Source organism: Lonchura striata, chromosome 1 (genome assembly GCF_046129695.1).
Source record: "Lonchura striata isolate bLonStr1 chromosome 1, bLonStr1.mat, whole genome shotgun sequence".
In the NCBI taxonomy this organism is placed as follows: domain Eukaryota; kingdom Metazoa; phylum Chordata; class Aves; order Passeriformes; family Estrildidae; genus Lonchura; species Lonchura striata.
Genome location: NC_134603.1, coordinates 109,715,490 through 109,742,426, shown reverse-complemented (window position 1 = coordinate 109,742,426; position 26,937 = coordinate 109,715,490). Strand labels below are relative to the sequence as shown.

At 39.3% G+C, this 26,937-nt stretch overlaps 1 protein-coding gene across 5 annotated transcripts in view; it reads right to left on the bottom strand.

Annotated features, from left to right (window-relative positions):
- Nucleotides 1–26,937, bottom strand: part of ELMO1 (engulfment and cell motility 1) — a 299,246-nt gene that overhangs the window by 95,546 nt on the left and 176,763 nt on the right. For all 5 annotated transcript variants that reach the window (XM_021553298.3, XM_021553297.3, XM_031503907.2 and 2 more), the window contains one exon: nt 7,894–8,030. In XM_021553298.3, the coding sequence (XP_021408973.1) occupies nt 7,894–8,030 (137 nt within the window). The remainder of the gene's footprint in view (nt 1–7,893; nt 8,031–26,937) is intronic.

Sequence of the window (26,937 nt, the reverse complement as noted above, 5' to 3'; positions counted from 1 at the left end):
ATGCAACTGAAGCCTTTTTTTTCCAGTGCAAAAGGTTTCTGTGGAGTAGAAAAAGAGCGGTTAACACAGATAACCTACACTCTGTGCTTCTCCTCTGGTTATCAGGCTTTCCACTCAGTCATCTTTTTGAAGGCTGACAAAGTTTATTGGTTTGATCAGCACCCACTGAGATGAAAATGAAGAGTGCTTTGAAAGTATGAAGTACCAGCAGCTTTAAAAATGATCATCTCCAGGGTGTTACACAGACCTGTATGTATTCTACAGTAACACACAGACTTCACTAGAAATCTGGGGGATAAAATCCTCTCTGCCAATGATGGCTAGGTTTTCCACACATAAGAGAGTCCACTGCTGAAACCAACACAGTCTTTCATCACTGGGGAAAGGACAAGACAAGCTGCTGGCCAAGGAACAGATTACACTAAAATACTCTTTTCTTGTTTTAAATAACATGTTTTGTTGAGACATCCTTCCCTTTCCTTGATTTTTGGCTTGAAGAATCCATCTCTTTGTTGGTGCACCCATCCGGGCATATAAATGGACGGAAATCAAGCTTGAAAATTATTTTCCTTCTAAGGCTATGCCCTCAATGAAATCACTGCATAGGTGATCACTGGATAAGGGAAGGACAGTTCATCTGTAACTAGATATGAGACTCTACTACTAAAGACTCCCAAAGCCTTGTGGCAAAGACAAAAATAGTAAAGACACCGTTTTAAATGAAAAATGTCTTTGAACTAGAAAAATAGTTCATAAGCTACAAAGCGCAGAAAAAGAGCAAGTTAGACTACTTCATTATGCAGTCTAAGTACTTAATTTTCACAAATTAGTTTTTAAAATGTATTTGCATTCTTGACAATGCCAGTTCAGACTGAAATTTTTTCAAAAGGAAACAACCACTCAGATTTAAAAATGTGATGCTGCTGTTCAGTTCTTTAGAGCTTGACAGCCCTGATTTTTTGGGGTATGAATACTTAAATCTGATTTTTACAGACTGATGCCTCAGTAAATGGAAACATGCCTCTTCAGCATCTTAAACACCCCTTCTCAGGCTCCTGCAGCCAGGAGCAGCAGATGAGTGCTATGGGACAGATCTGACAGGGGGAGATAAATGCAGAGATGAAGACTAAACAGAGCCATTCCTAAGTGAGCAGCTGATGAAGGCATACATTTGGAATATCTAGGCCACAAAAAGTATAGAGGTATATGAAGTATATGACCAAATGCAGGAGAAGGTCTTAAACAGGCTCTCTCTGCATCAATTCAATTGCACTATTTAAAAAAGACAGTTCTGAAGGAAGAGGTTATTGATGGAATAGACCTGACAATTTTTCTGCACCCAAATTATGCTTTCTAAAAGATTGCTATTATATTTGAAGGGACTAATTTCTTCAATTAAAAAGTCTCATTTTATCTGTAATCTATGCAGCAGACTTGAAAAATGTTAATTGCCACACATGTTTTTATAAATTCATGCATTACACAATTAATGATACTATATATTTATAGCAATTATCTGTTTCCAATAAAAGTTAATAAAGTGCTATTGGCCTCAGGTGTGAAAACGTGGGATTTAATTTGTGCTAATCTGCCCCAGCCTGGGTAATACTGAATTCATTCTATGTGAGAATAATTTATTTGCAATATCCCTATGTGATATAAACAAAGCATTCTCAAGGGAAGCTGCAATAAAGCTAACAGAGAGGTGCAATCATTCCACTAGCCTGGTATTTCCCAACAGTAAAATCCAAACGGAGCAGCCTTCCAAAGCTTCTCCCAAAAGAAGTTAAATTCATCTGCTTCAGACCCATAAGAAAACAATAATGCTTTGGAGGGCATCTGTGAAGAGCTATTTTACCATCCCTTTCCTTTCTCCTTTCATTGAATTGAAAAGGAGGTGACAAACAGGTTTAAAGACTGACCAAAGGATTCTACTTTCAAGTTTGTCTGAATTACTTTTTCTCTTGTTTAAGGTAATGCTTCTTTCATTTTCTGAAGCTACCATTTGCAATCCTTCTCCAAGCCTCCCTGTGCAGCTGGGTGGGGAGAAAGGGAGGCAGAGAGAGAGGAAAGCACCCCTTTGGGGCTGGAGCTGCTATTGCATCTGTGGCAAGGTGATGGAGGAGGCTGGAGCAAGTGGCCAGAAATGCTGGTTCTGATTCTGACCCTGCAGCTGCTTCACTGCCAAGGCACTTCAGCCCTGGGTGCCTTTGCCTCCTTCCTGTAAAGTGTGGTTTATCAAGGCTCGCCAAGCCTGCAAGGAGCAGGAAAGTGCAGAATGTTGTCAGTGCCACTAGAGGGGATCACTTGAGCATGCTGGGGACCTACTGCTCCTACAGGAGTGAGGCAAAGCCCTGTCACTTCCAGGTCAGGAACAGAGCTGCCAAGGCAAGGACTAGCATTAGGACAACAAGGTTGCAGCCAGGGGGGCATTTTGGACAGGAGTTCTGCAGAGTCTGGTCCTCAAGTCTCTCCAGTTTGCAGCAGACCCAGCAAAGCTGGTGACAGCTCTTCTGCCACACTGTTGCTCTGACCCTTTCAGAATGACCTCCTAGGCCTTTGCTTCCTCATGGGTAACTCACATTACCTGATGGTGGGTTTGGCCCACCACGTTTTCACACAAACCACCTCTCACACAAGTTTGCTTCTTAAAGAGCCTGTCCTTCAACACTCAGTCATATTTTGAACCCAGCCTTCCCCAATTATTCATCCCTCCAGCTGTCGAAAACTCAACAGCAGAGAAGCTGAGAAACCCGTAGCATGGCATTTCCAAAGCTCCACCGAAGAAGGAAATTGTATTTTTCATTTTTATGTTATGCCTGGTTACCTTTTCTGTTATCTTGTCAGTGAGCAAGGAAAAACATTCGCGGAGCCTGAGCATGAGCTATAAACATCTTTTGTGGTTATCAAATGCCTCTGTGTTTGCTTTGCTATTTAATTACTGGACTCACGTAGGGCATTTATTGTTTGCATCTGTTGCCGCTGTGAACAATGTCTACTCTTCTGATCATCACAAAGGCAGTTTGTTATGTGTATGCCTGTCAGTGACATATTTTATCATCTTGCTGAGCAGACCCCACTGCTGCAGCTTGGTGTGTCCCTGAAATAGCCAGATACCACAAGGGCAGCTCCTCAGCAGGTTGCCACTGTGAAATGGATACTAGCTGAAAGATGAAACCAGTTTTTTGAGGTTTCTGATGATATTTTTCTTATTATAAAATATTTTCTTCTTCTTCTTCTATATAATATTATTACTAATTCTTATTACAAAATATGTTTTCACAAAACATTTAAAAGCTCATGTTTTATACTGTGATGATCTCAAACACATGTCCAGAAGGCAATTTAACTAAATCTCTAAGTAACAAGAAAAATACATTGGCAGCATCATTAGCCAACCTTGTCCCACTTTCCTATTTGTCAAACCTGTAATTTTAGTGAATGCAGTGGATTTTGTTTTCAAGCACCTTATATCACAGTACTTCTAATTTTTTCAGTTTTGGTTCCTCCAATTTAACTTTAGTCATGTTGGAATGATAATGTGCACCTTGTTATGAGTAGTCAGTTTTGGTCATCTAAAACCCAACACCTATGCTAATACTAATAAAAGCAGCCACACTGTGCCCATTCTCTATAATGCAGCTTCAACACCCTGCTAGCCAAGTAAAAAAAAAAATAGTATTTTTCCTTCTACACTGGAACTGGAAGCAGTTATTTTTACTCTTAATCTGCTTTTTTTTAAGATGGTAGAACACTAGGTACAGAATTAGCAAATTGCTCATTCTGTTCTGCAGGTTTAATAAGACAAGTTATGGCTGCAATTAAAATAATCCATTTGCTCACCTTTCCTCCTATTAGCATGTGAACTTTAAACCTACGAAAAGCTGCTGACTGAAATCTCTGAAAACCAGAGTTAAGAGGATAATCTTGTGTCCTACACGATGTTCTACTTGCTGTCTCCTTTTATCCCAAGAAACAATATGTGTACTTTACAAGAAGACCACTAAAGAGAAAGGAATCACAATGTAAATCCACATTAGGGCAATCCAGGTGCATTTACTGAAGTACATCTAGTGGGGATTAACAAAAATTTGGAAGTATGCTTCTATTTGGCCCCATGGGAGGAATTTTACTGTTGGGTGGGTTCTTTGAATTCCACCTACCACTGTGTTAAAAAGAAACAATAAACCCCAAACCAATTTATGTACATCTCAGTCTGTGTGGCAGTGGCCTGATTACCCTGAGCAGAGTGTAGGGTGGTCCCTACATGATGGAAATCAGACTGATGGGTACCTATTTAAATGGGCAGGCTGCTGATGAAGGTTTCTAGATACTGGATGTGAGATAACTCAGGCCAGCTTTCTTACAGTCAGCACTGACTCCAAAAATCAATACACAATGCTTTCTTCTGCTTTAATACAACATGTAAAAGTATGTAAAGCTTGGAGACTAGATTATATTTTCAAAGCCATAAACCATGCTCTCTGCTCACAAATAACTTTGGAGAAACTTGTATAGGGTCCTTTGATCATCTGTAGGCTCAAATGAAAACAAAAAGGTTTCAAATGGAATTGTTGCCACTTGCATGTCTGTCTATACAACAGAATCTTAATTTCTCTAGGAAACTCACAAAACATGAATTATGCATGTTTTAAAATGTTACAAAGGCATAATATAAGCTTAGCTGCCTGTCTGAATTATTCTCTTCAGACATCTACTAGTGTATAGAGAGACTGAAAAAAAGGTTTTAGGTCTGACAGTGTCATGCTATCACCACAGACATCAAAGAACTTTTTCTCATGCAAAAGTTGACAAAACGTGTGTCTTTTAATGAATAAGAATTGGGTAAAGCATGAGATCATAAATGTCTCACTGAAATACCATCAAATTCTTCCAACCATGAGCAAAGTGCTGGTTTAATTATTTTTGAAACTTTAAAAATGAACAAACCTATGTGGAATCTCCACACCATAAACTGAAGAACCACGATGGCACAGTGTGCCATTTTGTCATCAAAAGGAAGTCTTAATATATGGCTTAAAGAACCCTTGAGAGAGGCACTGAAACCTGAGGGGAAATTAAATCACCTCGCCTCTTTTAGTGCCTGTCATTCCCCAATTCAAAGAGGAGGAAATAATTCTCTGTATATGCACACAGACCTCCTACAGACTCTCAATGTACAAGTTACTGTGATTAATCAAAAGTCTGAAATTAAACTAAAAAGCTCCTTTTCTTCAATTATGATTAAACATCAAAGCAAGCAGTGTAGATTTTTTAGCAGAAAGTCCAGGCCTCAAGAGTTACAAATCAGTATACTGAGAGCGTCTAATTTTGTTTTGGAGGTTTTAAGGAAGGATGAGACAGAAAAAGGAATAAAACAAATGATCCCATCAGGCAGGGGGATAGTAAACTGTAACAAAGTGGTGTTTCATACACTACCATGACAATCAAGTTATTGAAACTGAAAAATAGTAACACCAAGAGAAGATGGAAGATTTTCTTTTGTTTTCATACAAGTAATTTACTGCATCTTGTGAGGTCTGCTCTCTTCCCATTCACTTTTGAAAGGATGGGCTGAATGCTCCCCAGGCCCACATGGCCCTTGCCTGCCAAGTTTTCAAAAATGACTGCACAGAAATGGGCACCCTTAGCACACAGGGAAGATGCAGAACACAGAACACCAACATGCTGTGATCACCAAAGCCTCTTGCCAGGTAAGGATGAAAAACGGTGATGTTTAGTTTGGAAAAGCCATGGGCTGCACTGGCTGCTGTCACCCACCAGGCAGATGGGTAAACCTTGGGTACTACCATAGAACATATCAGCCCCCACAAACCCTCAAGTGCTTCACAAGCCCACACAACAACCCAGTTTGCTCCACTCACAGATCCCTTCAGATGTTTATCAGCTGAGTAATTCACATCCCCACCACATGTCATTTGAAATGGGTAAGAGCACAAAAATTTCCTTATGACTGTAAGAAAGGATTTAGACAAGCAAAACATAATTAGAGAAGTGTTAGAAATGAGAGACACAAGGGCTTAGCATTCCCTCCCCTCTACAAAACAGTTACAAAATCAAGAGTGATTTCTGCAGGCAGAGATCCTGGGCACAGGATCATGCAGCACAGTGCCACCACCAGACACAAACCCTGGTAGCCCAGTGGCAAATGTTTCAGGTTTGCTCATGAAGTTAAGAATTGCCCATGTCTTCAATGACACATGCAGTAAGACACAGTGCCAGTGTTATGAACCTGACAGACCTGACAGGTAATTGCAGGACTATCAGCAACAGAAAACACAAGTAGCAAACAAGTAATACCAGAGAAAAAAACTCCCTGATCTCCTGTGAACCTCCATAACAATGCCTAACACTGCAAAGTAAATTTCTTTGATTTCCTTTTAGGGTGACCTGGGCTGGTGCCAGAAATGGAACCATTCTTTATCGGAATTCCCTAGGATTGCTAATAATTTTTCAACTCAAGTTGTGGGAAATTACGTAGACAAATCCTTCTTCTACTGAGATAGAATTCCTGTAAGTAACAGGCAGCTGTTAATACATTTATTTAAAACAACCACTTATTATGAATTAGTCTTTATATAGTTGCTTTTTAAGCTCTTGATTTTAGCAGCCCTATATGGTTCAGTCAATTATCTTGCTATTACTCCTTCTGTGTTCCTGGATCATCAGGTAGGAGAAGCATGCCAGAAATCCTATGTAAGAACAAGGCTGTAGGTCATCTGGCTACGACAGTGTGCATATTGGTCTTCCTTTCTCTTTTCAGCCACAGCTCTGGTACTGCTGACAACTAACTTGCCTGAAACTCGACAAAGGTTACTCCTCACTGTGACCTAAAAATTCACCTTCACTCTGAAGTAGAAAATGGACATTGGGACCACTTCAATAATAGACAGTTCCAATTAAAAGTCAGGCATGATCATTCCTACTGACTCTAATGTAACATTTGAGTCTGGTGACTTTAGAGCAATTTTAAGTCACGTGCTGACAGAGCAGCAGTCTCACTTTTCATTCCCAATCAACAGTTCTAAAACAAATATCTCCCGTGGAGAAGCTCAAGATCCAAACAGAGAATCCCGAAGATAAGGATGAGAGCTGGCCATTAAAGCATGAGTTCACCATTCTTAGAATATGCCAGAGATACAGTTCAGCCTCATGGTAAATTGTGTAAAAACTGGATGCCTTGGGACCACTAAGACAGACCTGTTCTTTATTGCTTTTCTGAGGATCAGGAGATTGGCTGATGCTTCCAGAATTCTTACTGATGAGTTTTCTGTTTGAATTTTTATTTCACTGGTTTTCAGGGTTTTTTGGTTTGTTTGTTGGTAGTTTTTATGGGTGGTGGGGTTTTTTTTGGTTTTTTTTTTTTTTTGGTTGGTTAGTTTGGGTTTTTTTGTTTGGTTGGGTTTTTTGGGCTTTTTGTCTTTGTTTTAGGAGAGTAAACGGCACAGCACTCTGTCATGATTGTGTCCACTCTGGAATATTTTATCACTTTACTGCTCACATGAAATGAAAGGGATGCACAGAATTATCACTGCAGTACTCTCTCTGCATTATTTACAACCTTGGAGTCTGCAGCACTTCAGCATAATATTGCTAACATAAAAAGGCAGAATTTCCCCTCAAGCCAGAATTTTAGTCTCGTAGTCTGCAGTGCAACATGAGTGAAAAAGGTCTACGAACCTCCTTACATCTCCTATCCTCTAACCATAGCTCTCTAAATGCTGGCATTCCAGTGTGCAAAGCATCCAAAGAAGAGAAATCTCTAGGCTTTCAGCAGAATGGGAATTAGTAAATCCCTGTGCCTCTAGAGAAGAATATATGGCATTGTTTCACCATTCTGCCCAGTTATTCCCACCCCGCCATTTTTCTTGCCTTGTTAAAGTCCTCTGAAGTTGCCCTCATTTCCTTCCATGTCTTGTTCAAAAGCTGAATGCAGATACAGAAGAACTCCTCAAACGATCTGTCATGGGTGAAGAACATGGGATGGAAATCGTTGCAGGTCTCACTGGCTAAAAACAGAAAAACAAGGCGGGGTGGAATAAAACATGTACAGGCAGGAGCTTCGAAAAATAAACATAAAATACCATCAGCCATGAAATTTAGAAAGCAGTGTATTTGAGTGAAATCCCAGTTCTTGGAGTTCTCTGGAGTCAAAACACTACTCTGAAAAGCCAGCCTTGGTCTACCAGTCTTAAAGACAACAAAACACAATACAGACCCTTGTCTTTAAGGGACTGACAGCAGGAAGAGGAAGCAACTACCTGTTTGCCTGAATATGCTCTTCAGTGTTTGTTGTTTGTGCCAAGTTTTGTAGCGCAGTCTGGGACAGAGAGACAAAGGGAAGAAGCTCATCAAAAGAAGAGCCTTCCCCACTGCTGTAACAGCATGGTCCATCTCACCTGCTGAGAACCAAACACCAGGGCCCATCACTCACAAAACAGGATTAGATCAGTGTACACACTGAAATGTGAAGCTCTGCTGACACAGCAAATGATCTACCATATTGCACAGAGGTAACAAAAAAATGTTGACAGATATAGAGAATGTAACTGATTAAATTTTTTCTTTGAAAATAACCAGAATCAAAAGCAATGGACCTTCTATAATCTATCCCTTATCTGAGACAAACATAATAAAACCCAAACAAACAAACAAAACCAAAAAACCAATCCCCAAACATCTTTATTTTTAATCAAACACTGGCTTTAGGGAAGTAAAAAAACCCCAAGGAACACTGTAGTAATGATCCCAAAATGGAAAAGCAGGAGTGTGCTGTGCTTCTCCTTGAGCAAAAAAAAGAATTTTGAAAAACTAAGGACTGAAGCAGTGCTGACCTCTGGGGACATCTGAGCAACCTGAGCAGAGAAGGGCCTTCCTTTAGCCAAGGACTGAATAGAATCTTCAAGCTCTGCCATGACTTGCAGGGCCACTTCAGTAGGTTGCATATCTATGTTCTTAAAAAGGAAAGAAAAAAGTCAAGCCGAATAAGCTTTCTCTATATACCTAGTCCCCAAATCTCTCAGATTCACCTTTCACCCTTCAGGAGTGCTCCTTTGAACTTTTCTGGCAGTCACTCACATGCTTAAACAGCATCATCTTTCCTCACTTCAGGATCAAACAGCCACTACTTAGGCAAACTTCCTTCTGTGCAAGAACAGCCGAATTATCAAGCATTGGGATAAATCACATTTTCCTAGGGCTGAATCACTGTCTGACATCTGCTTTCTCTCACTGGAACTGGACAAATTAGAATTAAGACCCTGTCCAGGAGGATGTGAATGGCTCAGGCAGGCTGACTCTCTGCACCAGCTGCAGACACTTGTCTTGGTACTTCTTCTAGCCACAAAACTCTGCTTTCAGTGTGTTCAGCTACCTCTGCTGTAGGAACATGAACTGTGTTCAGAATCATCTGAACCATCAAAAAAAAAAAAAAAAGTTTCTGACCTTTCCCAGCATGCAGTATTCCAACTGGACAGCAAAACTAAAGCTGTAAATGTGAAGCTTAATTTTAACATCAGATTTACTAAGATCTAATCAATTCTTCAGCTACATGGCAAAGATGGGAGTTAAATTTGGAGCACAGGTTTAATTCTAATCAAGTAAATTCCATTTACTTCAAAGGATTTGCAGCCAAGGGGGAATTAGTCAAAGCAGAGACCTATATTTATGAGGAACAACTCAATCCCTTCAGAAGAACAAAATGCCTCAGGCATGCTTTTCAGAGCACCTTCAGCCTCCATTCATTCCACTGGAGCTGCAAGGGCTCAGCACTTCCAATAATCAGATCTTCAGCCTGTAATAATGTCAGAGACACAACAGAACAGATTCTCAGAGGGTAGTTGTCTTAAAGTCATGAAACACTATAATGATGAGTAGAAATAAAATAACACCAAGCAGAAGAGTTCAGCCGGTACCTTCACTGTATAAATCATAGCACGAAACAAGGCAATAACCCTCGACACGCACTGGCCTCTCTGATCCTCCTCAAAGCCTGAGCTTCTCACTGCTCCTGCTCATAAAAATCAATAAATCAAAATTAATGGAAAGGCTAGGGATTCTCAGAAAATTGATCATCGGTTCTAACTCATGCTTCTTATGATAATCAGCCTTTGACTGTATCCACTATGCTGACTGTTCCGCATGCAGAATTAGAGATGCCACCTCTACCTACCTTATTTTATAAGTAGGCAATGGATGGTGTTTTATGCCTTTCAGTTTCAAAATGAAAGAGTAAAAATCACTGTTACTGATATAATCTGAGAAAGCTGTGGCTTTTAGAAGGCAGGATGAATATTTTAAAGCACAAACAAATCCTAGGAATAATTCAAAACCAAATGATAAACAGCTTCTTCAGAACTCCAACCATCATCCAGATAGCAGAGAGAAGAAAGAAATCCAGTCTGCTTCAGCGGTAGCCTTTTGTATGCCTTGAAAATTCTATCCACACTAATACAAAACCATAGAATTCAATGGGAAAATCTTCAGACTGCAGCTCTAGTTAAATCTGTGTCCTGGTCAGAGTGTTTAAATATCGAATGAAGGATAACCCTTGTCCCAGTACTTTCCTTCTCCTTTTGACAGGTGAGTTGAGGATGAAGGAAAAGGTGATGCTGTTGTTGATAATGTGTAGGGACCAAAGTAAGGCTAATTTACAAACTGCTGTCTTTGCCCACTATCTTCAGCCTCAAGTCTGCATCTCCAATATCACAGGACTGCCTCTCTCTGAAGAGTGAGCAAATTTAGAGGCTGCTCAATTTTACTAATTAAAAATATATTGAATTTATTTTTTCACCAACTTGCAATTTGACTAGTTCTAAACTGAAACTACTTTAGGTCTAGTCTTGGAAATATTTGGAGACCTTCTGCATAAGAGCTGCGTGCAAAATTCTAGCCCTTAAGCTCAGTACTTTCTAACCATCCTTGTCACAAGCAGGGACCAGCCACATTTACAACCACATAAAAACAGCCACACAGCTACAATGTGGGGACACAAATCATCATGATTATTCACCATCAAGTTTTAATTACGCCTCTGAGAGATCACCTTCGAAAGGCATGCCACAGATGTCTAGCCTACATAAATCAAGTGAAGATCTTGTTGATTCTTCATTCTTGGCACAATTCTTGGAGCTGTAGATCAATATGTCACCTCTCAGGATACAAGTAGTCCCTAAAGTTTCTAGCTGATCTATAGCTGGAACTTTGAGGAAGAAGCTTAGTTCATTTCTCATTACAAATTGCAGCGGCAAAAAAAAAAAAAAAAAAAACACCAAAAACCAACCAACAAAAACAAACAAACAAACAAACAAGCTAATTTGTACCTGGGAGTTTATGTGGTTCCTACAGTGTGTATTTTTAGTGTCTACCCAACACCATTTTGTCTGTCAGTTGCTTCCTAAATTAGAACATAGACATGCAAGCATCCCAGACTGTTTGAGGAGTAAACAGATTCGACATGTTACGTCATTCCTCTGTAGATTAGTAGAAACCAATGGGGGGAGAAAAAATGAGAAAGAATAAAAAAGTACCTTTATGAATGAAGGTACCTTCATTTTGTACCCCATCTCTAAACACCTTTTCCCAGGAGACAGAATATCAGGTTTTTAGCTGTGTCAAGAACAGCTATGTATTTGCATATTTGTATAAACCGGTCTTGAAAGGGCACAGATTATGTGATGACGTTTCAATAACTGTTTTGCTTGAAGTACACCAGAAATTCAAATTTCAAACTTGCTGTGGGGAACTGAATATGTGCAACAGGGATTTCTCTATGCAGACTCCAGGAAAGGACCAGTGCAGCAGACCAGAGAGCAGGTTGCTGTGTCACCTCACTGTCCAAAACAGTATGAACAAAGGGCCACTAACTCAACAGAAATTGGCTGATTGCTGTAAGGGCTCATTATTATTTCTCCCCTGTGTTAAAAAGTAGACTACACATAGATATCTTCTACAGTGGTTTCCACTTGGAAGGGAAGGAAAAGATTAACACAATTTCTTAACCTTTGATTGTTTTGTGGAACACTAGTGAGTAATACAGAGATAAAATCATTGTGCCCCCAAAGCTAGAACAGCAGGCAGAGATACAGTGATACACCTTTGTAGGCAAGGTACTGTGCTTGAGCTTAAGAAACTTGCTTTCTTTCTGACTCTGCTAAACTGCTGTGTTGATACTGCTCATCTTCCACCGTGCCCTTAAAATGGCATGTGGTCATTCTGACCTCCCTTGTGAAGTTCTTGAATTCAAAAGATGAAAAAGACTGTAGTGGCATGAAAGCCATATCTGTCATGAAGGGAATGTCTGAAATTAGGAACCACCCAATCTATTATTTACTAAATCTATTCATGATGCTATGGGGGATCAAGATGAGGTGAGTTAAACAGTAATTTTTCTGTAAATTTAAGGCTTGGACCCATAAAATTTGGAATGCATATAAAAGACAATCACGAATGAGACACTTGATTCAAAGATGTCAGCTATGTACAATCATTCTACAAAACAAAACTTCAATAGACCTGATTAAGTAAATAATAAATAAAAGCGATAAGGTTACTGTGTATTCTCAAGTATCTCAAAAGCAGGGAGTCAGCTTAAATCAATCATATTATTCAATCAGCCATCTAAACACGGTCACCTGGCAAAAATGCTGTCACGCAGAGAGGCAGGCAGACACCTGTGTTGAGAAGTCTGCCTCTGTGCCAGGGGTGGTACTAACAGATCCTGTGCACCCTGAAACTTATCAAGAAAAGCATCCTAAAGTTGCATCAGAACAATTTTGAGGTGAGGGAAGCAGTGATGCATAATCCTGGGAGGCAGGTTTGCAAAGTCCCAGGGAGAGAGGGGTTCAAACACATCTCCCTGTCTTAAAGGTACCTGGGAGTCATGTGATCCCATTTTCAAAGAGAGCTGTGCTTTCTCCTCCTGAGCTGCTGCATAATTCAGTGTGAGTCACTTATCCCTTCAGTTGTTTTCCCGAATTTCACAGAATGGAGATGATAATATTTCATCAGAGAGGAGGCGGGTGGAAAGAACCATTGCACTTTCAGAAGGGCAGCAAGATCCACAAATGAAGGGTGCCATACGGACCTTGGAAATATCATCTCCACTTGGCATGGCCTCCCCTGGGATTATTATTTGCCAATAAGAGAAGGACCAAAGAGCAACTAATTCTCACTATCTCTCAGGAGGAGAATTTTTGCTTCTCCCTGAAGATGCAGTACAGCAAAAATAACTACTGCCATGACCATTTTTATATACACAATCAAAAATCTCTCAGTAATACAAGATCATATAAGAAGAGCCCCTAATACTGCAGAAATACAGTGATTGCCAGGTTTTCTATACTGCTGGTCCCTATGGTCTGCCAGCAATAATTTGAACCTTTGGCTACCTTTCTGGCACATGATAAGGAAACAGTATAATTTAAAGCAAGGAAGGTCACTGGCAGTGGCAGTGCAGTAATGAAGTGGTAATATTGCTGCCAATCGTGTAATTTTCCTTCCTAGGGAACAGTTCTTTTTAGAAGACTCAACTGGTATTAGAACAAAAGCCACCAAAATTGCCTAGCAACACAGGGCTACAAGAGAGCTTCAACATTTTACCTTACCTGATCACATATTTAGTCAGAACAGAAACTATAAGAAATTGCTAAGCATGCAGCAGAACCCATCAACTCAAACTCCTGAGAATGTAAGGCAATACCACATCTCTGAACTTGTGAGATCCATAATGGTGCTATGGAGAGAAGCTGGATATAAAAGCACACACAAAAGGCAGCCGATGGTCTGCAAGTTTCTCAAGGCTGAGATTAAATTTTAATATGCAGTGAAAAACAAGGATTCCATGAAACTTCAGGACTAGGATGTTCATGGGATATGCAGCCTCAAGATCCTCAGTTAACTTCCCCAGATTTGCTTTAAAGGTGACTCTAGCTTTGTCAAATAAGCATATCCTTTCCCCAGTATATCATTAAATAAAGGAGCCACTCTAAAAACCCACTTCTCCCACTGTCCCAAATAAAAGTGGTGAAAGAACCCTAACTACTGCAGCACAACTCAGTAAAGCCCTGCACTCATCACTACCAACAGATCCAGCAGTCCAGAGGTGGCAGTAAGTAGGCATCAGACTCACTCTGCCACATCCTGAGGTGATGGTGAACTGAAGGAAACCAGTGGAGACAGTGGTGTCCACACAGGCAGGCTGACTTTGTAAAGATAACTCCCTTTGCAGCTCTCAGTAAATACAGAGATTTCACTGCACCTCTCCTGCTTAGACCAGACCTGAAGGCTGAACACTTGTAGTTTGGAAATGCAAGCAGAAAGCCTAAGTACAAAGAGAATTAAAAAAAAAAAAAAAAGGTTCTTATATGCAACTAGAAAATGAGAAAGATTACAAAGATCGTCATGCTGATAAGCGCTCCCCATCTTGTTCAAGAGCATCCCATTTTTGAGTGTGACAAAACAGGTGCCAATTATAAATAAATCTGAACTGCCTCTGCAATCTGTCAGAGCACACTGCTGGGCAACAGGAAAGTTCTCAGCTTCCCTCTTGATTTCTCCACTACTTTCAGTACTAAAAAAAATCAGTAATCGATAACAATAAGAAAATGTACTTTTAAAACCTGACGGATAAATTGGATGATCATTTTCAGAAGTGAGGGAGCACTTGATATGAATTAGTCACACACTTCTAGGAGAAAACTCCTTGAGAGTGGAAATTGTATGAAAAAACAAGGGCTTAAATTCTTCATACCAAAAAAAATTGTATTCTTTTGAGAAGAAAAGGACATAGGTCCGCAAGCATGTATCTCTAATTATGCTCTGGCATATTTATAGTATCCCCAAACAACATAGAGAATCACAGAATTATCTACATTGGAAAAGACCTTAAAGAGTATCAGAATGTTAATTGATTGATGTGAGAAATGTGCTTGGGGCCCATGCAACCTTTATGGTCACTTCTAGCAAATATATAGAATAAGAGAGATGTATCAAGAAAAATCTGCAGAAGGTTGGTTACCTAATAAACATATCATACAGAACTTTCTTACTGCTTCTCTGTCAGGTTCCTGACATCTTGCAAAGCACAGAGGGTAATGATGCCCAAATGAAAGCTTAAAAAATACCAATCAAACCACCACATCAAAAAGCATTTCTCATAGCTTTTACCTGAAGTCCAGCAGACACAGGTAGTGGCACTCACAGAAGACCAACTAAGCTCCGATCTATGAAGGCGAGCACCTTCTCACATCTGTTCCAAGTTGATACCCTGTTCTTTTACCATGCTGTTGCACCCATTCTCTCTCAAGCCCTCAAAGAAACTAGACTTAATCTCATCTCTAGACAAGTCAAGAAGAATGTCAGTGGCAATGGGGGAAGCAGATATGCAGCATTTATAAAGAGCAGTGCAAAAGCAATCACTCTGTGCAACCGCCATTTTTAGCCATAGAATACCCATTGGCAAGGTTTCTTGCTAAATGCTACATTTTGGCATATTTTCTAATAACTGTTGCAGCACCTCAGACACAGAACTCTGAGGGCTGGGATCAGAAGCTCTTGGATGCAGAAGAAGCAGACACTTGCTCTGCCCCTGCTTGTGCATCTCCTTGATGCCACCTCCCACAAGCATTGCAATGAGAAACTGCCTTTCATGGCAGAACTGCTGACTTTTCATGTCTTACTCTGACTGGTCTAGAGAGCACCAGTTTATTGCTTCTCCTCCTGAAGAGATTCTTGCTAAAAAGCAAACACCTCTGATTACTAGTTGTCTTTATTAGGAAGTTATACAAACTGTATTACAGGTTATTATTCATGCCTTTTCAATTACTTTCTGTGAGATACTTCATCCAGAATATACTCTGATTACCATTTGAAATACAGACCTTGCTGTTTTGATTCACAAGAAAGTAGGGACTGTCAGTGAAAATTAATTCTGCTTTAAATAGGCTGGCTAAGGCTCTATCTGTAAGCAAAACTTAAAGGAGCCTATGAAAACCTGCATGAAAAACACCACAAACCATAATCTGGGAAGTCTATGGATATTTTTAGGTTAGCCCTTTACTACCTAAGCAGCTGCCATTCCCTGTTCCCAGACATGGACCTCCTCATTAAAATCAGATCTTTAAAACTATACTGCAAAGAAACCATGTAGTCTTTGTGTAAGACAACTAGAATAAAGAACATATTTTTTGGGGGTATTTGATTTTCCAAGTGAGCAAAACCAGGACAACTACGGGGAGAAAAACCAAATGAAAAAATGGAGAAGCAACAAACCAACAGTCAAGTCGGAAAGGAAAATAATCTTTTTCTTGTTACCAAGGCATTCCTCCATTAGAAAATAGTTACAACTGAATTACTCACGCAGACCTGGCACAAACCATCTGTACCTACCATCAGAGGTGTCTGTATATGAGATACCTGCTCTGCTGCATTTTTTTGACAGGCTGTTAGGTCAGTGCCCTATGGGGGGGTATCAGAGAGCTGGCTGCCTGACACTACTGCCTAGTCAGCCAGGCCAGCTTCCAAAATGTAAAAGCTGTGAGGAAAAAGGTCCAGTTACCTAGAAAATGAACTAAACTCACCCAGCTCCTCTGCCATCAGAGAAAATGGAACAGGACAAAAGCATTCTTAGTTCAACCACTTGCTTTGAATCAATCCCAGATATACCCAAAATGTAAAACAAGGTAACAGATTGAAACACAGGGAAATTATATCAATATGAATTAAAAAAAGATTTTCTGTGATTAAGGTGAGGGAGTTCACTATATCACATATCCTAGGGCAATGGCACTTCATCTTTCATGCCAGATGTGTTCTGAGCTATGCTGAAACTACATTGCTTGCTCAAGAATCAGGAGATGCACACCAAGTATCTGCCCTTGACTTCTTTGAAAATGTGTGTGGTGCCACCACTACTACAGCCCCACAAAGGACAACCCACCTTAGCAGTAACACCACTCTTCCCTCCCCTTCTGCATCTCTACAAACTGTACCTCCTTTAAAATATGCATATTTATACATACATGCACTAAATTACCATGTAACATCTTTCCCCCCGCCTCTTTGTGAAAATAAAATGTGAGAAAGAAGAAACTGGCCACTGGATGCAACTCTGCACAGGGAAAATGCTGTGCAATAAGCCCCAGGCTGGGAACACTCCTTAGCATGTCTACAGCCCACTCTCTATTCCATTCTTGGTCTGCCATGGGCAATCAGCAGCTCTAAGCTTGGCACCAATAACATGGTGATCTGTGGGGAAATCTGTGGGCAAATCTTCCCACTCTCAATCCTTCCTGGAACTCAGATGGACTTGTTGAGGCAAAGGTCATTAACTCACTGTGAAAACTGCACCTTACTTATCTAACTGCAACCACCTACATTATTTTCTTCCCCTACAAATAGTCTTAATCTGTAAATTATGTTTTTAACTCTCTGGGCTAGAGTCCCAAAGTCAGACTGACAGAACAAAAATAAAACTGCTGAAACATACTCTTTTTAACACAGACCAAACTGAGTAATTGCTACTCAGAAAATGGGAAAACAGTGATGTGGCAGGGTGCAAGCTGCTCAGGAAACACTGAACCTCAATGATTGTTAGTGTTTTTATCCAAGATCATCACCATAACACACTAAGATCCAAGCATCTTCCAATGGCTTTGTGAACATTAATCAGCCTCTAGAAGGACAGTAGTTAACACTCACTTTCAAATGCCAAGCTTGACCTCTTCAAAAGCAAAAGAAAAATCAAGTTAACAAGAGAGGCTATTTAAATAATACATTTCCAAGTGGCACATTCACCTCATAAGTTACTCCACTGGAGTTTTTCACTTCATAGACCAATATGAACCAAGCTGTACAACTCTACAGCTGAAAGAGCATAGTTTTGGATAGGTAGAATTATTGTCACCAAAAGTTATGTTTTAGAAATGTTTAATTAGGCTGTAATATTGCCCTACTTTATGGTATTGCTTTTTATAGGTTGAAGCATTAAACAAGCATTTCATTTATATCGCTATAAAAAAAATAGTATGTTAAAATGTTGCATTCTGGAAAAACAGATCTCTTGCTTAAAGGTATTCTAGCCTTTGCATTGTATACTGACAGGTATAATTAATTGTAACTCCAAACCTTATAGTTACTAAAGAAGCTTAGAGAATCACCTAGTTCAGGTTAAGTGAAGTAGTGCAGGTTGTCTCCTCATAATGCTGGGAGATAAAAGACGGCAGGGTGCTGGGAGATAAAAAGCCCTTGAGTATCACATTTTTGTAAAATATCAGAATCAGGACAACAGGACCAAATTTAATCTATGATATAATGTCTCAGTATTCCCCAGGAGCTTGTCCCATTACTTGTGTAATCTATAGTTTTACTGTTGGCATTATTATTTGAGTTTTATTTTCTCTTTTGTATAGTAAATCCATTATTTGTTTTGTCTTTGTTGACAACAAGAATTGAATAAAATAATTTTTACATCGTGCCTTGAGGTTCCTGAATACATTTACATCTTTTCAATCACTTATTCCACCCTGACCATGAGTAATTACCTAATTTTCCCTTGAGTATTTTATTTGGTCAAGTGTACTATCACTCACTCCAGAAATATGTCTGAATACTTGAGGATCACAGAACAGAGACATAGAAAGATTAAAGTAATTATTTCTCAGAACAAACAAACAAATAAAAAAGAGGCAAGCAAAATCCTTCAGCTGTAATTTCTCCGTTGGACTGTGGTTGTACTTGAAAAAGGATCTAAGATAACCTTTTTAGAAATTCTCTCCTATTACTCCCATTGCACACACTTAAACATTTCAGACAGGAAAATGAAAGTCATCTTGTATATATAAGACCACACTTTGTTTCTGCATTTCAAATTAAAATGAGTTCTCAAAAGTTAGGATTATTGCTTTGCTGTTTTTTTACAAAGCATTATCCCACTCATGTCACAAGAGATATTGCACATGAGGCAAATGAACTGTCCTCACTTTTATTAAAATAAACTCATTCATAACACAAGCTGAACAATACATATTCATCTGGAAAAATACCATCATGGCCCAAGAAAGCATTTTCCAAATTTTCTTGACTGAATCTGACCATATACATCATATATGTATTATATACAGGTTATTAACATCAATTCAGAAACTGTGAAGGAATACATTTGGAAAAGGAAAGTGTTTCCCAATATATTGCGACAAGTTAGAGAAATCACATTTCCAAACCAACTATTAAGAAATAATTGAGATTTCAATTTTTTTTAAAGAAATAGCTAAATTTCTCCATTGTCACTAGGACAGGTTGGATATGTTAGTTTCAAAACTACTAAGGCAAAAGAAGCACCAGACTGATAAGTGTCAACTCCTTCCCATTTAAATTTGTAAAAAGTAGTAGAAACATTTTCTATGTTAGATTAAAATTCAGCAGCCAGGAGCTTTTCCCAGCAAGGAATTACAGAGAGTACAAACTGAATTGAATTCTAAACCTGTTTGGTTTTGGTTTAGGGATTGTACATAAGATTATTTTTAAACTGGAACCCAACCTGGTTCAATATCTGAAAATATCTCCTGAGCATGAACTGGCACAAACTTAGGAAGTTCATTGCTCTTGGCAGCTCAGCGGAATGGCTCAATTGAAAGTGGAAACACTCTGTCCCCAGTTGCAAGTTGTTGAGCCTGGATAACTCTAAGCTGGTCATTGCAAATATTTCTGCTACTGCTGGAGAAAACTTGCAAACTGCTCCATGTATCTGTGTGTTATCTCGCTATCACGGGGTCAGAGCCCTTCCCTTCCCTGAAATTCCTTTCCCTCTCCTGTCTCTTGTTTCCCAAACATAGCATTAGCACCAATCCCACTCCCATGGTACAGCAGAGGAGTTCCAGCTTAAACTGGAACCATTAAAAAGCAGACTCAACTGATTCCTTCTTGTGTTACCCATTTATATTTCAGAGGTCAACACCTCCTCAAACAATGAAATGCAAGGGGTTCCACTTTTCACTAGTAGATTTAAGAGGTAGCTAAAACTGACAGTCGCCTTCTTCTTTTTCTTCTCATTCCTGAATGACATGAGGGAAATTTCTTTGAAAGTAAAACCAACAGTTGAGGCTTTGAAGATGTGAGTCCAAGCTAACAGGGAGTTTTGACAGCACAAGTGCTCCAGCGGACACCCACACCAGCAGAGGAGGGATTTCTGCCATCTCCCAAAAGGAGCAACTCGGACACAGTTAGGGACATAAAGCAACTCAGGGGTGCCACATTTCTGTGCTGTAGTCCTGTTGTGGTGCCTGGCCTGGTCTCCCCTGGGCCCACAGAATGGGCAGGAGAGGACCTTGCTCCTGTCACAAGGAGTCCCCCAGTTTGGTGGTCACAATTGTAAATAGCCAAAGTTCCTTGATGACCTCATGAAAAATTCAGGTCTCACAGAAACTTCAGTTTTCACAGCTACAGGCATGAAGGTACCCCAATTATGTGCCAAACTTACTGCTATATAATTTGCAAGAGATTCTGATTTCTATCAAACATCCTTTTTCTTAAAATCATGCCACTTCTTTCACCATAAAACACCCTTTCTCTTATGAAGTCCATTCTCTCTGACCTACAGGAGGCCTTGCAAGCAAGGCAGATTTTTAATAACTTTGTCATGCAAGAAGAATACAAAAGCAAACACAAGGCTTATACTTAACAAAGAGAGGAGGGAAAGGTGAAATTAGTTATTGTCATGGCTGATCTCAATAGCAGGCACAGCTTCAGAACAAATTTTGAAAGTAACAGAGAATACATGGAGGTGAATAGAGTCTGGAATAAGTATTGCACAGGCTTACCAGGAAGGGATCAAGTCTGATTCATCTAATCTTCAACCACATAACATTTTTTTTTCTCATGGGTGAAATGTGGAGGGCTTTCTCAGTACAGCAGATGATTTAGTTCTCCTGCATCTGACTTAAGAAAAATATCTTGATATAACTCTGTGCCAGGCAGAAAATCAGTTATTCATCTGGACAAAATAGGATTTGAGACAAGAATCAGTTGGTGGGTGAGGTTCAGACCATGTATGGAAATGACAAAAAGGAAAGGGGAGGTATCAAACTAAGGACAATACCGCTAGAATTTCTCGAAAGTCAGCCTCAGACTCCAGATTTTTGTTAATAACTTTGGCACAAAAATCTAAGAGTAACTACAAATTTGCTGGAGCCAAAAACTGGGGGCATTGCTGATGGTATCATAGGAGAAGATCAGACTGTCATAAAGGAAGGACTTCGAGACCTAGAGAAATCAGAATGGTATGGCACTGAAAAGATTTTGAGGACAAAAAGGATCTCTGCTCTGATCTGAGACTCATCAAAAAAGACTAGAAAAAAAAATACTAGAAAAAAAAAGACAATTTGTTTACAGAGTCATCATTACAACAAAAGCAGCTGTAATCCTAAAACACAATCAGTAAGAAATTTCTAGCCTGGGTAGTGAAGTATAAAAATAATGTGATAAAGGGCACTGGCAATACACAAACTGCAATAACACCTGCAATTCTGGGCACCCATACACAAGATATAGGGACTTGAATGAGAATACAGAATGAAGTGCTCCTAAAATGGTCAGCAAGTGGAGAATGGTATTGAAATGGACTGAAATGTCTATGTTGGTTTAGTTTGCCATGGTGAAGGTTGAAATGAAATAATATACATACATGGGGGAGAGGAGAGAAACAGAAAGAGAATGCCTGTTAAATAAAGACGAAATCTAGAACAAAGATTTACAGATTTAAACTATTTCTGAATATATTTAGACTGGAAATGAAAAGGTTTCAAGCCCTCTCATACATGAAAAGAACTGTGATTACTGTAAGGACGCAGTTCGATAAAACCATGAATGGGAATACATGTTGTGTCTACCTGCAGTGACCTAGTTCTAACCCCTAATTTTCACTTCTGTTGGTAGTGCTATTTTCTGCATTTATCATTAAGCCCAGACCTCAGTGCCTGGGTATCATGGAACTACTTCAATCATTTGCTCTACCTTAATTCCACTAATGTTGATTTACTGAATCTACAGTAAGAAAATGTACTGACCATAAAAAGCATACACAAAAAAACCCTTCTGTTTCAAGAAAAAGAAGTTACTCATCCTGGACAGTGACAGAAATATTTTTAATTTAAACCTTTGTAATACTTTACTGGAAACTAAACTGCACGAGTGAGGATGTTACATCATCAGTCACAGCAAGCAAGCAGGAACTCAGGGACAATTCAGAACATTTAAACCATCATTATGACATTGCCATCTTAAAGAACAATAATTGTGTGCAGTATTAAATGTACAAAAATGGAAAGTAAACTAAGGAATCTGCCCTGCACTCACACACTGTTTCTGACAGTTTAATAACTATTAAAAATATTGCATTGTTACTTTTTCTCTTTTCCCAGTTTCAACTACTTTTCTCACATCACCACCTTTGAAAGTGTCAGTATGTTAAGATTTTCTAACTTTGTGCTTTCAGCTGAAATGGCTGGAGTTTCAGGAAAACACTGCAATACCTTCTAACCTTTGGCAACAAGCTCACACCTCCTCTAAAGTGTAGAAGTGGACAAAAAACAGCATTGTCTACCACAGGTTTTGCTTATCAGCTGTGGAATAAATCAACTGGGACTGAAATTATTTGACTTTTTCTCTCTAAGATAAGAATCAAGCCCCACAGCTCCATTTCTTTGAGTATAGAATAGGGTTAATGTTTCCTTTATTCCTCTGAGAGTGATTATTCAGATGGTCTAATACATATCACTTGTCATGGTATCTCTACCATTATCTACTAGGGGAAAAAAATTGTTCTGGGCACTAATCATTCAATTCAGTCTTGGCTTGATGGGAGGCAGAACACTCAGCTATTCTAACAAATCAGCTAATCAGCTCTCCAACACTCCAGAAAGATGGTGTAAAAGTCAACTCCAACCTAGACTCCCACTGATAGAAAAAAGAACAGGAAATGTGCAGTAGATTATTTACTGAATAGTTTACTGGTATTTTCTTATTAAAAGAGATTATCTCTCTGATAAATCATCACAGAGAGTCTTAATAGTCACCTCTCATTTAAACACAAGTATTTTAAACCTGGTGCATTATTTTTGAGTAAATCTCTAAATTACATAAATGCATGGAAATGTTAACCCAAGCCATGCACCCCACAATGATGGTGCTGCCACGTCTAGTACTGAATCTGACACAAAACAGATCCTCTAACTGTGCTCTGAATATATTGCTCACTGCCTACAAACCTCCACTTTCCCCATGCTGAACAACATTGCTACTGAGGGTCACGACAGGTCTCCAGCTGTCCTAAAACTCTTTCCAAACTAAGCTAGGAGTTACTCCAAATTTCATATTTGGAAAAAAAAAAAAGCAAGAAATAGGAAAGCTGCTTTTTAACAGAGTGTAAAAGAACACCTGCTTAATATGATCATGTCCCAGAAGAGCCATGAGGTAAGCAAGAGTAGTCCAATGCATTCTTATGTCATAAACTCCTTATTTTAGTATACACCAACATCTCCATGAGATGTGATGTGATAGGTGTATCAGTGAAAAAAAACCAAAGGACTATTTATATCACAAGAGAAGTTTATTTTTTGAAGCATCTTTTAAGCCTTTTTTTTTTATTATTATGAATGGCTTTGATTCCCATTTTGCACAACTCATGGCAGAGAAGTTGCCTGCAATTTGGTAAAATTTGCTGATAATAATGAGTTGGACATTAAAGATTCAAGCTTCATCAAAATTATCCTAGTATATAATAGTTTGGTTTGGAAGGGACCTTAAAGATCATCTAGTTCCAACCCCCTGACATGGGCAGGGATATATTTCATTATACCAGGCTGCTTTGAGCCCCATCAAACCTGGCCTTGAACACTTTCAGGGATGAGGCATCCACAACTTTTCTGGGCAGCCTGTGCCAGTGCCTCATCATCTTCACAGTAAAGAATTTCTTCCTAATATCTAATCTAAACCCACTCTCTTTCAGTTTGAATCCATTCCCCCTTGTAAATAGTCCCTCTTCATCTCTCATGTAGGTTCCCTTCAGATGCTGGAAGCCTGCAATTAGGTCATCCTGCAACCTTCTTTTTTCCAGGCTGAACAAACCAAATTCTCTCAGCCTTTCCTCACACAAGAGCTACTCCATCCCTCTAATTGTCTTGGTGGCCTCCTCTGGACTTGCTGCAACAGGTCCATGTCCTTCCTGTGCTGGGACCCCAGAGCTGGATGCAGCACTGCAGATGGGTGTGTGTATGTGCCTTTCTCTCGTTATTGATCTCTCCAAGTGGTATCTTCCAACCTGCAGTAACAGAGCTGTCAGATGTCTGACATGCAAACAGAGGAAGCAAGAGCAGTGGGACAATTGTACTACACCAACCAGTGCTTGTCAAAGATCAGCAACCAACTTCCAGGCTTAAGGAAGAGCTTGCACACTTGGGAGCATTTCCTTTCTTTCTGATACAATCAGAGAAATGCAGCAAGCTTTTTGCTAAAAGCTTGTCATATTATTTTGTAAAAACATTTTCCCCCATTGTATCCATTAGCCTAAAAAAATTTACTTCTCTTAACAAACTTTGCCTGATTCAGAATAATACAAAAAATAGCATTTTACCTGTGCATAATACTATAAAAGTAAATGGCTGGCACTGTCTTGGAGCTCTTCCTTAACTTGACTGGGAAGAGCTAGAATTTCTTCAGAGAGAGATGGAGACATAGCTGTGCATGATCTTTCTTCCATTTTTCCTATTAGCAAATAAAAGCACATGACCAAATATTGTTCAAAAGATAAATATTTACTTTAGTAATCCTATCAGGATGTCTAGAAATGGATACTAAGCTCTCAAGGGACTTACAAAGTTGGAAAGAAATCTCTCAAAAAAGATATGCAGGTCACACAATTTAAAACAAACTGCAAAGACTCCATAGAACACAAACTTCCTGCCAGATGACAAATTCCTTTCAATGAGATTTAATGAAAATTAAGAAGGAATGCAAAATGTAATGATAATCTCTACTCCTCTAGACATCAGTATTAATCTATTCACAATACCAAAGACACAGGTAAAACCATGAGAATTTGCAGTGACTTATTTTCACAACAAATGAGGCCTCACCATCAGTACCTTGAGACACTGGATCTCCACTGCACTGTGCCTATTTCCACAGGAGGAACCTGCTGGCAGGGCTCCTGACATTGATCCCAAGCCTCAGTGCTTGGGCTGGAATCTCTTCCTCTCCCAAGAGATTAAAACAATTATATTTTAGCATGAGCATCATCTAAAGCCAAGTGCAGAAGAACCCACAAGCTCCAGAATCACATGAGGACTGGTAGCAGCAATTTTTCTAATTCCCTGAAGGCAGCAATGGGGAACAGGTAACATTTGCGACAGTCAGCTGCAATCACACCCAAATTAGAAAGTCTCAGTTTTGTGCAGGTCAAACTCCATGAGATCCTACATACAGAGAGGAGGTAGCTGGTTGGTCTGGTTCAGAAGCGGAGCAGCACTGGCACATAGGAGGAGTGGCTTTTTAATAAAGTAGCCCCAGTACTATCTAAATCATGCGAAAGAGTACTTGGGCTTAGCTCACTGCTAACAAACACAACACTAAACAGGAACAAAAAGAAACCCAGAGAGTCCTGAGCACAGATTTTGTGGTTGAAATTCAATGGGGGTGGATAAAGGAAGCAGTTAGAGGGATGTGTGTGTGTGTGTGTGTGTGTGTGTGTGCTTGGTTGCTTTTTCTTTTTAAACTTTCTTCCTCCACTTTAGAAAATAGTTATTTGTATATTTGCTGGATACAAGCCATTCTTATGACTCAAAAACTCCTGCCTAAGAGATTGAAAAATAATTAAAAAGAAATTACACTACTCTACTAGCAGGCACAACAGAATTATTCACAGAAAAAGGCAGAGCATTGCTTGACACAGTTAAAAAGGAGAAACACCACATGGCACTTGTGATCAGGGACCTGAAACATCAAAACAAACCATTTTAATGATAGAAGAAGGAAAAGAGAATGTGAGAAAAATTTCTCCTGTTCTACTAGCATTAATCTATCTCAAGACAGAGTATATCCTGCAAACATTTCTATAGGAATGTCTTCTAATTAATTTGAAGAGCAAGTACCAAAAGTCAAAGAGACTGTCCACATAAAAACTTTGTTATTGTACATGTATTGAAACAGACAAGTGTCAGGAAATCTTTGGCAACAATATTTAAAGAACAGCATAAATACATTGCTTTCTGTGCTGGCTTTTTCCCCCTCTGCATATTCAGTTTTGATTAAGTCTGTTATAAAATCTAAAGAAGATGAAGCGCAATTTGCACAGACAACAGATGCATATATTTTGAGCTGTGCATTTATTATACTACTTTTGGAGGTCTTTCTTAAGTGTGTAGGACTAATTGGTAGCAATCCAAGTGAAATTATACAGGCTTAAATTCAGGAGGACATGTCTTCAAAATCTAAATTGTGTACAACTTGTACCTCACCTTCCAAGGAGAGTGGCTGACAGGTCAGTTCTTCCAGACTTTGCTTCATCCAATGTTTCTCAGGTTTATTGCTGTATTTGCAAAAGTTCTCATCAATAGTTTTGGCAGTTTAGACTTACAATGGTGTTGGACTCCCATGACCCTATGTAAAAATTTTCTACATATTCAACTTAGGCTGGGCTCTGCTTTTTGTAAGGAAATCCACACCCTCCTCTGCATTCTACCAAATGCAAGGTAAAATTTCATCTTTTATGTCCCTCTGCATAGAAACATAAGAAAATATGAGGAAGTTCTAGAGGCACAAGTGTTTCCTGTTATCAAGTGTTCAGATATGTATTCTTTTTCCCTATAATTATTACTTGAATCTTCATAAAACAAAAAATCCCTATTTTGTATGTGGCACGCCATGGTT